Source organism: Tinamus guttatus, unplaced genomic scaffold (genome assembly GCF_059628265.1).
Source record: "Tinamus guttatus ecotype Peru unplaced genomic scaffold, ASM5962826v1 Tinamus_guttatus_pri_ptg000193l, whole genome shotgun sequence".
Classification (NCBI taxonomy): domain Eukaryota; kingdom Metazoa; phylum Chordata; class Aves; order Tinamiformes; family Tinamidae; genus Tinamus; species Tinamus guttatus.
This window is the reverse complement of record NW_028288727.1, coordinates 1891337-1904086: the sequence shown is the minus strand read 5'-3', so window position 1 is coordinate 1904086 and position 12750 is coordinate 1891337. Positions and strand designations below refer to the sequence as shown.

Here is a 12750-nt window from a genome sequence, read left to right as displayed (position 1 = left end):
ACCTTAGGTGATTTATGATGATCCTTAGGGAAATCAGAGGAGCTGCCTACAGTCAAACACTGTGTTTTATCTTAATGAGTTATCTGCTCACCAAACCAATATGTTTATGGGGGAATTAGGAGGCCTTTCAATGGTCCAAAGTGCGAAGTCCAAGAAGCAACTTTAATAAATTCAGAGAGGAGTTCCAGCATATACAGCTAAAATAAATTCAAAAAGAAAAAAAAAACAGAAATTTTATGTGGTTTTTCTTTTTTAATAAACCGTGTAGTGACAAGACACAGATGATTTCTGGAGAAAAGGACATCTCTGCATGAGTAAACATATAAGGAAATGGAAGCTGTGGAAAAGAAGAGTACATTAAGAATTTTTTCAGTTGTCCACTCTTCCTAAACAAAAGTAGACAAGTTCTTGCTGAAACTAACTTAAATAGGAGTTAAGCAAGAACATTCCAGTCATACTTCAGTTTAATTTTCATATGATGTAATTTTTGTGTTCTTGACTAACAATTTGGCGCTCTTTCAGCTACATCTAGGTTTTTTTTAAGAAAATGGTATACGTATTTATATTATCCTAGGATATTATTTCTATCATATCTTTTTATAATCAAAGCAAACAATGATCTGCCTAGTTATTCCCTCTCCATTCTTTTTTCTATTACCTCAACTCTGCTCTCAGTTTGCAGAGGATTAAGGAGCAACATCTGGTTTCACTGATCAAACAGAAGTGGGTGTTGGTCTTTCATTAGATAAAATGTGTGACATTCTTACCATAGAAATATTTGTTCAGAGACAAAATGTCAGCCACTGGTTAGGATGTCATCAACTGAATCCTAGCATGTTTATCAATTCAAACCATTTATGCAATTGAATATGCAATCTAAATGCTATAAAATTGCTTATTGTGGTCTTCCTTATCTACAGTGCAAGCAAAACCAATGACTGACCTAGATGGTCTTTAAAGTAGTATCAAGAATTCATGCATATAAAGTGACAATGGAGAAGTGTCATAATTTCACAGAATTTCACAGAAATTCACAGAAGTCATGTTTGATGAACCTGATAGCCTTCTACGATAAGATGAGCAGCTGGATGGACGATGGGAGAGCTGTGGATATTGTCTACCTTTATTTCCACAAGGCTTTTGACACAGTCTCCCATAACATCCACATAGGGAAGCTCAGGAAGTATGAGCTGAATGAGTGGACAATGAGGTGGATTGAGGACTGGCTGGATGGCAGAGCTCAGATGGTTGAGTCTGGTTGGAGGCCTGTGGCCAGTGGTGTCCCACAAGGGTCAGTAATGGACGTGGTGCTGTTTAATTTGTTCATCAATGACTTGGACAAGGGTACAGAGTGCATCTTCAACAAGTTTACAGATGATACCAAAGTGGGAGGACTGGCTGACATTCCAGAGGGCTGTGCTGCCATTCAGAGAGACCTAGATAGGATGGAGAGCTGGGCAGAGAGGGACCTTATGAAGTTCAACAGGAACAAGTGTAGGTCCTGTACCTGGGGAGGAATAACCCCAAATACCAGTACAGATTAGGAGTTGACCTGATGGAAAGCAACTCCACAGAGAGTGATTTGGGAGTCCTGGTTGACAACAAGTTAACCATGAGGCAGCAATGTGCCCTCATGGCCAAGAAGGCCAATGGGATCCTGGCCTGCATCAGAAGAAGCGTTGCCAGCAGGTCAAGGGAGATGATCCTCCCCCTCTACTTATCTCTAGTAAGGCTGCACCTGGAGTACTGTGTGCAGTTCTGAGCTCCCCATGACAAGAAGGACATTGAGCTTCTAGAGAGGGTCCAGTGTAGAGTGACAAAGATGATTAAGGGACTGGAGCATCTATTGTATGAGGAAAGACTAAGCGAGTTGGGCCTGGTTAGTCTGGAGAAAAGAAGGCTGAGAGGAGATTTGATCAACATGTTCCAGTACCTGAGAGGTAATTGTAGGGAGGATGGGGCCAGGCTCTTCTCTGTGGTGGCTGGTGACAGGACAAGGGGTAACGGGTGTAAGTTGAAACATAGGAATTTTAATCTCCAAATGAGGAAGAACTTCTTTCCTGTGAGGGTGCCAGAGCCCTGGAACAGGCTGCCCAGGGAGATTGCGGAGTCTCCTTCTCTGGAGATCTTCCAAACCCTCCTGGACACCCCGCTATGCCATGTGCTCTAGGTGTTCTTGCTTATGCAGGGGGGTTGGGCTAGATGATCTCTAGAGGTCCTTTCCAACCTTAACCATTCTGTGATTCTGTGAATTTAAGACTGGAAAGGTTCATTACACCATCTACTCTGGACATCCACTTCACAGATTGGTAAATTGTACTAGAACATCCTAAAGCTCAAATGTGAGTTGAAGGAAAGCATTTCAGACTTTGCAGGCTAAAATATGTGTGCATTTCAAAAGAAATTAAAATGCTGCCTAAAGTCATAACAGGCAGGAAGTTATTTAGGTGAACATTACAATTATGCTCATGGCAAAAGGCAAATGTGTTTTGATGGAGGGTTGGGGCAGGGAGAGAACAGGAAGGCCCAAGACACCAACAGTCTAACCTGAGCAAGTATTGCTGTTTCAGCCCAGAAAACTTAGCAAGTACTAGCCAAGTAACACATGGAAAAGATTTTCTGCACCAGCTCAAAGAACAATCCTATCTCCAAAAGTAGCTAATCTCTGATCCTTCAAAAAAAAAAAAAAAAAAAAAAAAAGATAAACATATCCAATTATGACACAGGGTAAACACTTCCTTCCTAACCAAATGTTCTTGGTTATGTGAGAACCTGAAGCATGAGATTTGGTTACGATAATTATCTTAATGAATAGTTAGATATGTGACACTCAGTAAGGGTAAAGAAGTAAGGGCAGTTCTATTCCTCACATGCTTTGTAAAAGGAAAGGGATGAAAGGCTATTGCTTGTGCAGAAACGAAGGCCAGAAGGGATCACTAGGACATTATATGCTGTCAGTCATACTGATGCATTGATAATTTCTCCCAGATACTGAATTAAAACATATTCAGGAAAATATATATTACCATTTCAAAGACTCCAGATAATGGTGACTCCACTCTTTCTGTGGTAAGATGTCCCAATATTTAATGACTTTCAGTGCTAGGAAATTGCCACTTACTCAAGGTTAAATTTATCTAACTTCAACTTCCTGCCATTTAACCTTGATATATCTTTGATAGCAAAGTTGAAAAGTCTCTCACTATCTTTTCTGCATCTTTTTCATATATAAGTACCTACATACAAAGATCAAATCACCTCTTCACTTTTTTCCTTTGATAAGCTGAATAAATACAGCTCCTTAAATCTCCTCCCATAAGGATTCCTCAATAATATTTGTGGCCTTCCTGTGAACTCTCTGCAGAATTTTCACGTGTTCTGGGAGTTTAGACACTAGAATGAGGCAAACTATTCTATACTGTGTATATAGGTAAAGTCACTTTGATATTCTTCTTTTCACGGATTCAAGAGCACATTAGCTGTTCTTGGCACAGCATCACACTTTTATTGTAGTATTTGTCACTTAAGATGTTCTTCTCTGAAGCCCAAAATCATCCCATTTAAATTTACGCACTGAGTTGAGCCACTAATCGAGGTACTTCAGTCAAGTATTTGGTAATTTGAGTGAATGTTGATATGAATCTCTGCCTTCTAGGGCATTTTCATGCACTTTAGGTATAAACTGTGCTCATTGTTTCAAGATATCCCACTTTCAATATGGCTCTATTAAGAAACAACCTTAAAACCTGACCATCCCCTTGATATTCAGAGCAATCCATAACCTGAATGCATTCAGAACATTTATCAACCTATTCTCTTCATTATTTATGCATTTATGCATCAACAGTCCTTTTGTGTCATTTGTAAATTTTACTTGGAAAGAAGTCAGATGATCATTTAAATCAGCATTAAATTAAGAATTTATCTATTCTGTCAAGAACAAAACTCAGGGAAGTTTTTGAAGGAATTTTAGTAAAGAAATATTCGCTGAAGCATACCTAATAACAACTATGTGATATGTCAACAGTTTATTTTTACCTTGATAACTCACAATGTGCAATGTCTCATCAAATAGCTGTGCTCTAATTCAAATGTCCTAGACAAAGCTGGGTATTCTGTATCAGCACAGTTGCTCCCATCAGTTTTATACACCATAACAAACAAGAGATTTGTTTGACAGGACTCTCCATCCATAAAACAGAGTGAATATCATTAATTAATTTTGCATACTATCTAAGCATGGTCATACTTGAAGTTTAAGATCAATTTGGCCTATTGGTAGAGATTATGAATTGATCGACCATATGAAATGAATTTTCCACTGTATTAGATCTGCCCTTTGCAAGATGAAAGACAGATGGTCAGGAGAGAATGAATCAATAGGGAGGAATAATGCTATTATCCCAAAGAGAAAGAAATATTCCACCTGTGTGGTCATGTGAGGGAGGAGGTAGAAAACTCCAGTTCTCATCACATCAGTGGTTAGATTCTGCCACTTTCATTTACGGTGGAAAGTTCTTTTCTAAGTGAGGACACCTGGTGAAATCTATGGGACTTTTTGAACAGCAAAGGTACTGTGCAATAAGGCATTACTCCTCATAGTAAAAAATGTTATTCCTCATAGTAAAATATTGAAGAATTAAAAGTTTGGGCTAATATTTTTGCAGGTTTACAAAATATCCCTCTAGTACTCTATTATATTTTTTGACTAATAGTATTCTATTTGACTGAGATATATCTAACAAAATGGTTTCAGATTAAAATGTGAGCTAAATCTTTTCTTACATTTCTAATTTATCATTAAGAAGAAACAGCTGAAAGTTTCACTAGCATTTGGTCCACTTCCCTGCCCATTTTTCTGGAACATCCCACATTCGTAGGTGCTGTTGAAAGATCAGAGAGCTGTTGGCCACTTAGGCATCCCTCCATACAGGCAGAGAGTCTTCCCCCAGGCCCTTTCTTTTCTTTCCTTTTGAAACTCTTCCTCAGTTTAATGTGTCTTTTGTCTTCTTTGGACCAAACGCATCTGTTGCTCCATCCGTCAACAAAGTCTAGATTGTAAACTCACACTATAATTATCTTTCTTCTTTCAGTGATTCCTCTTTCTTTCTTCCCTTATGATAGCAATCATCGAGTGACAGGAGTTTAACATGGGATTCACTCTGATGGGAACCTTACAACCTCAAGATAAGTTTAGCCTGCCAAAATCAAGGACACCGGATGCTCTTGGCTATCAAGACTCAGTTCTCTGTAAAGATAATGCAGTTCTCCACAAAAAAAAATCTTCCATTTTGGGTAGTACTTCTGTACTGCCTGTTGCTGCTCTTTCATCTGTTTTTTGGACTATATCTCTATGCATAGCAGTTTAAGCCCTTTAATTGTAGAGATCCCTTATTCAGTCCCTGGACCTTTCATAATATCAGTCATCATACTTTTACAATATAATATAATAATTATTTATATTGCTAATAGTTTTCTACAACATAGGTCCTTAATGCATTCCTGTCCAAGTAAGGTCATGCAAAGGTGTGTTTCCTAAAATCCTAATGAATTCAATTGCCTCTATTTAATAGCCCAGACTCCTAAGGATGTATACCTGTGATTTCTATATGCACTTATTATTATTGCCAGCATATTTCACAAGTATTAAATCATGGAAATATATTATTTCTGTCATGTTAGGCTAGATATTTTGACAGAAGTCACAAATTACTAATCCTTTAGCAAACCCAGACAGCAGTCTGACACAGTTCCAGATTTTAAGCATGCTTTTACATTGGAGCCCAAATGTCTTAGTCGTTTAACTGTCGAATAAAATATATGGACCTGAAAAATACATCTGAATTTTCAGGGAGGGTTTAATGTCCATAATATTTTATTCACTCTCATCCCAAAGTATGATTGATCTTTTCAGTATGTCATTGAATAGTAAAGAGGATTGAAAACAGATCCTCAAAAGAAATACTATCCCCCAAATAATCTCATTTATGTCAAATAGCGGAGAACTGACTATTTCAGCTAGTTCTTTGAGGATTCTGCTCCTAATGCTGAATCCCAATTTCAGCTGGGAAAATAAAATGTGGAGAGTGTAATTTTCAAAACTAGCAACCCTCTAACTATAGACAGAGCAGTGTTTTGCCAGTGCTTAGATCCATTTAGAAAACTAGCTGCTATATTTTGAAAGGAGCCTTTTTTTTTACAGCTGGAACATTCAGTGTTACTCCAACATAGCTCTCTGCCTGTGTTATTGCACTCATGTAAATAGGTTAGTAGGTTTCAAGAGTAGCATATTAAAATATTTGAAGAATTTGAAATCTAAACCATGAGATTAGGTTTTCTGTGGGGAGTATTGATTCATTTTCTATTGCTTTTAGAACATTTTTTCATTTTATATTCTTATTTATACCAAACTTATCTAATACCCAGGACTATAATTACCAGAGTGTTTATGCTGCCTATACGTTTTTTTATAATAGGCAAATTTTATCTGTTTATTTACCAGCGGCTGTATGATACAAAAGATCTTTTCAGGCCTGACCCAGTATTTTTTTTTCTGTTGTTACATAAAAAAATAAATATTTGACAATATATATCTTTTACCATGTGCCTTGTGATGAGGCAGATTAAATGTACAGATTAAGAAATGTCACGCAGTTAAGAGTTCACTTTAGAGTCTTATATTTTGATTACGTTGTATGCTGAGTTATGGATGTGTCCTGCAATTTTTCAGATTTTTTTTTTATGGTGAAGTCAAGATTCATCCCGCCTAAAAGAGAAGCCTTTGAATAGTATAGTCAGCATGTCTCCACTTGACAAAATATGAATGCAAAGATAAGTGAGTATACAAGAAAAAACAAGAAAAAAGTTTTGATGGTATACAAAAGGAAAGAAAATTTGCAAAAAGTGTCATGTGAATTTATATAAAAAGCATGTAAGTGCAAAAAATATAGTGAAAGTATTCTGTGAACTTCAGTAGACTTCACTGTCTACTGGGGTCCCGAAATCTCACTTGGCTCACTCAATATTTAATTTTTCACATCAGAAAACAAATCAATTAGTTAAAAAATGCTCTACAAATCTGTTACTTGATTCATTTTAACAAAATCACATTGAAAGAAGTTCTTTGGTTCCTTAGGTTATGTGAGTGTGTATGAGTGCTCATGGTTCTGCAAATTGCTAAGTTTTTGGAAGTGCAGTTTTAAGAGAAAACCAGCCTTAAAAATTATATAGAGGATAATCAAAATGGGCAATATTTTTTTTTCAAATGGGAATTGTGCACCTGCTATATTAAATGTTTTAAAATAGTCTTTATATATATATATAAAACAAGGTTTGTTACTGTCTTGGAGCTTTCATACACTCCATTACTTCCTATGGAAGTAAAGACCATCAATGAAGCTGTAAGGTTAAATTCCTGTTGGGTGCCTAGCTTGATGAAGTTTTTAAATCACAGTCTTTCCCATGACTTGCTTTATGGTCTTGTTTTTGTTTCGACAATGATATTTAAAAGAAAATAAATTGAGTATATGGAACTGGCAAACCCAAGGATAATGTCTTGGCATAATTATCATTAGAAACAAATGAAAAATTGTAATGGGCTTTGATGTATGTGCTCTGTGACAGGATATAGCCCTGCAACTGAAAGTTAACACTTTATAACAGAACCCTTTATATCAGAAACACTGATGCTCTCGTGCATAAGGGCACATACATGAGGAAAATCTTCTGACCACAGTCTCTCAGAAGAAATGTGTAAATGCCCTTGGCAGACCTCTTCCTTGTAAACCTCCTCTGTTTGCAGCTCTCCCTCTCACTCTAGGCTTCAGTCTCCAAGTCAGATGAATGTAGGGGAAAGACCAATCCAACTCCATCTTCGGAGGCCAGCTGGTTCATTCCAATGTTCTTCGCTCTCAGGATCAGTCATCTATCTCTGCCCAGAAGTCTTTCTTCTTCCTCAAACCAGGCAGCATGATTAAACACAGTCAACTTTGGCTATTGATGATTTCTTCTTTCTTGCTTTAGGAATTATTTGAACAGAAAAAAAAGAAAAAAAAAAGATGGATAATATCACACTAGCATCCTAGCATCACATAGTCTTTTTCACACTTTCAAAAAATTACTCATAATTCCTTACCAGTGATGCATCCCTGGCTTACACTGAATAGGATTTGTAGGTTAACATTCTTAAGGTTCATCATAGTGCTCTTTAAAAATGGGTAATCTGTAATATGCAAAACACAGAAACAGCTCTTAGTGTCTGTATAATTATGAAAACATATCTTCTGAGTGAATTTTTCACAGTGAAGTATGTGAAGAATAGTGAATAGTATACCTATATAATATATAGTGTTAAGAGTATTTCAAGAACTGTATTTGCAAAAATCTGTCTAGATATAATGCTGTGAGTTACTAGACCTGAATATAAATTACCTGAAATTCTGAAAAAGAAAAAAAAAAAAAAGAAAAAAAAAAGGGAGAAAAGACACAGTCTTGCTGGAGTGCTATGAGTATAGCTCCTTAGCCATACTGTTCAAGACTATTTATACATTATTAACTACGTAATAAAGATTTTGAAGTGTTTAAAATTTCCTTTAAATATGCCAGTATGATCTTTTACTTTTTTATTTACCTGGAAAATATTAAAAAATAAAAATGAAAAAAAATCTTTTTTTTGTCTTAAAAACAATTTCAGAGGAAAAAAAACAATCAAAGGCCCTATAGTTTTAAGTCTCTGTTTTAGTGAGAAGACATAGAAATAGTTGAGAATAGGCATAGGTGCTTTGCTGAATAGGAGTGAAAGTAAGCATATGTTTTAAATTAATCACATGCACAAATGCTTTCTTAACCATAGTGAAGCAGCCCTTGGAATGAGAAAAAACAATTTTCTGCAACAAAAGTTAAATGCAGTCTTTAAATTTTAATGGCTCTGATTGACCTTCTTCTTCATTACTATTTATAACCTACATTCTTCTTCATTGTCTAAAATTATCAATTCACATTGAATTAATGGTAAAACAGCTGCTGCCCTTGGACATATATTCTTTTTCTTCTTAAACTACATGATTATTTTAATAATAGTTGAAAGTGTATTGGGTTTCCTGAGCCATAGGCATCATAAATCAAACCCAGAGTGCCATTTTTTTCCGAACTGCAAGTATAAATTAGCAATTCCACTCCCAGTCCCCCATCTGTCTCTTTGCGTGACTTTCACCCTAACCACTGAAAAGTGGCAGTAAAATAAATGGCAATGTTGAATTGCTGTGTTGTATAATCTGCGAGGAAACTGTCAGTTTACTTCTGACATTTCTCAAAGGATTCCAGTGTCACAAACAGCAAGAAGGGTTAGAATTATAGTATTAGCCTTCAAAGCAGATTATTAATGTGTAACGCTTATTTCGTTTAAATTGGCATCCTGTGGAAGCTGACACATCTAACACCTGATCTTCAGTTACTTGTCCCAGCACTAGAAATAACTTACTGCAACCATGGAATATTTGGTATGTTGTCTTAAAAGGTGAAGGTGGAAAAACTCTCTTGGAAGGAGTCATTGCTTACATTTTGTAGTGACTTTTCAGACAGTTTCATGCATCTGCAAGCATTTGTGGGATATACATCCTGCTTTGTGTCAAAATTGGTGAGATCCACTTCAAAACTTCTCCAAGTTTCACTAAATCCAATTTTGTCTACCTTCCCTGTTAGTAGTGGTTTATATATTTAAGAATCAGTTCTTACTGAGAAATTCCTGCTGTTAAAATGTAGATAATGGAAGGATACTATATATAATAACTAATATTTTAATTTTATGTTATATAGTTAACTATAAATATATTTGCACCGCAAAGGAGATGGGTTTATCTCTACTATTGATTTCGTTATGATTCTCAGAAAAAAAAGTTTTTCTGTAATAGTAGAGGAGTTAATTGGTTAGGGATGATAACAGTAAAAACCCAGTTTTAGTAAAGTTGTGCTGTGTGCAGATTTCGTGCCTATAATAAGGTTTGTTATTTCTGATTGCTCCTATGGCATATGCACTCATGTGCTTCTGAAAGGAGTGGGTCTATAGCAGGGAATCAGCATTTGCAGTATTGTCAGTACTTTAAGGATACTACATATTTGTCTGGGTATTTGCAGCTAAAAAAGGCAGTGCACATATACTTGGAAAAAATTGATCAACTTCCCTTGGTAGTATAGTTTCCATAACAAATCAGGCATGGCTGATACCAGAGAAAACATACCCAGTAGTTCCACAACTTCCATCTATATCATGGATATGCCCTGTACTTCCCTTTGTGGAACTGCATGGAGAACTATGTGGCTTCAGGTAGCACCTTTAGCAGAAAAATCTTCTGTTATTTTGTGAGTTTGAGCTTTGAACTTGCAAACTCATCTCAACATCTTGGTGAATTCCATTGTTTTTTCCCTTTTTCATCTTGATACTATGCCTTGATTTAAAGTGACACAAAATCCATATCTTCAGGAAAATTGTCATAGTGGGTCAAGTTTTACTGATGAATACTCCTAGTGGAGTTTCATGTAGGGAAGATCTGAAGAGGAAATGTGGTTTATGCTATATAGGTGGGATCTATTACCATTTAGTACAAAATATTCAGCTCTTTATATAGGAGAAAACATGATCCACAAAGTAGGAGTGATAAAGCCTCTTCAAGCTTTGATTCAAAAATTGCTTCTGAACTTCATCTTGCATATTTGATCAAGAATGCTTTTCTATAATCAGTTTTTGTGGAGGTCCGCCTTTCTTTGCGTTTTCCTTTCATTGACAAGTCCATTTTTCTTTCATTTTGGGAAAAAGTGATCAGACGGCATTAGGACTAGATTAGATTAAACTGTTAGATTTGTAACCACTCTCCACTGAGTTCTAAATCTTTACTTCAAAAAAAAGTTTTTTATTTATTGAACTGATATATAAATAGCTTACTCAATACCTTAGAAGAGAAGCTTTTTCATAAATCACTTTTATTTTAATGCCTATTTATTGAAGAAAGAGCATCAGGCAGTCAGGTTCTTTTTAGAAATACTTCATTAAATCACATTCTATAACAATAATGACTCCCCAGGCTATTTGTATTCTTTCAAATGCTTTTTCCTTTCCCATTCTGAGTTCTTCTTACTGTTCTTTTTCTACCATTGACCCAAAATATTACAGTATTTGATCTGGAAACAGAACTCGTATGCAATGTTTAAAAAATATGAAATGGTGTTGAGATTTCCACACTCAGGGAGATATTTCTTCTTTTGTTGACCAACAGCATAGTGGGAATAGTTATTACTGATGTGTACTGATGTGTTGTGTACTGATGTGTGGTTACTGCAGAAAACAATATGCTTGCAATACTGGTCTCTTCCCAGAAAGGCTTTAACATTAGCCACCATACAGGGTAACAGGCCTGGATTTGACAAACAGAGATCTTCTGGAAAGGTGAGATTCTGAGTGCCTTCATGCATCAAGGGTTTTAATACTGTTATGAATGTTTCCTTTATATATGTATCTGTATATATATAACATTTTTTAAAAATTTTATATGAAGGAGATGTTTCATTTTCCTGAAGCTGTACATCCCAATTTTATGGAAACTCTCCAACTAACATGATCCTCACTTTTCGAGCAGAAAAGTTGCAATGAAATGGCATGTATTATTTAGGCAGATGGGAATAGAGAATAGACAACAGGCACATCAGCTTGGCAGATCTGGGGAATAAGGACTGAACAATGTTGAAGTTTTGGAGTGGAGGGGCTTTTTTATTATTGTTTCTCCGGACAGTTTTCCATCTCATGCAATGGACAATATCTCTTGTTTGTTCCTAGTCTGTATTTCATATTTGTCTTAGCAGTTCATAACTAGCACAGGCAAAACTATAGGAGAGAAGGAAGTATTACTATTGGTCTGGGAGCAACTGCACTTTCTTTGGAAGGGGCAGGATTTGTAAGTTTTTTGGTGTGATGGGTAGACATGAGGTAAGTGATCTGAAAGGAGAGGGACATTATGGCATTACAGAGAGCAGACACAAAACCACGTTTCTGTGAATATTAACGCTAAAACTGCCTTAAAATGCTAGATGACTTGGAGTCTTGTCAGATAAAATATTATGCCTGACAAGGCATTTGCCTTTAGCATATTAACAACCTGAGTCTAAGATTAGTTTACTTGAGTAGCTAGGTTGAATTTCTCTGATATGTTGACATAATCTGTGTTTCATTAGCCGTTGGAGTAAAACTGTGACGTGGAACATGAACTGTCAAAATATCATAATGTGTATTAGTCACAGGTTTGATGGGTGGCATACTTTTATGCTGTGTTCATAGGTTAGCTTTCTATCTGTTTGGCTTTATTCCTCTTTTCTTTCCTCCATGATTTTTTTTATATTATTTTTTATTTATTTGTTATCATATAAGTACAAAAAATAATAAGACACTAATTTCCTGGTAAAAAAAATGTAATTGTGGATTAATTCCTAAAACATACTTGCATGGAGAAGATACATAAAAGTCTCACAGACACCAACAGAATATGACAGTATGATATATTAAATAACTACTCAAAATAATGTTTAAAAGGGAAAATACTCTCCATGGTTAGATATCTATCTAATGTTTAGACAATTTGGAGAAAAGACAGAGAAATCTTTACTCCTTATTGTTATAGAAACTAAACAATAATTTTAGTGTATATTTTAATGACTCTTTTGGGGCAATGTACACACAAAGGTGCTTTGTAGAAATTTTCATGACAA

General features: G+C 35.8%; 1 protein-coding gene across 1 annotated transcript in view; it reads left to right on the top strand.

Annotated features, from left to right (window-relative positions):
• Positions 1 to 12750, top strand: part of SEMA3E (semaphorin 3E) — a 127777-nt gene that overhangs the window by 82646 nt on the left and 32381 nt on the right. The window contains exon 6 of the mRNA XM_088523518.1: positions 43 to 63. Coding sequence (XP_088379644.1) covers positions 43 to 63 — 21 coding nt within the window. The remainder of the gene's footprint in view (positions 1 to 42; positions 64 to 12750) is intronic.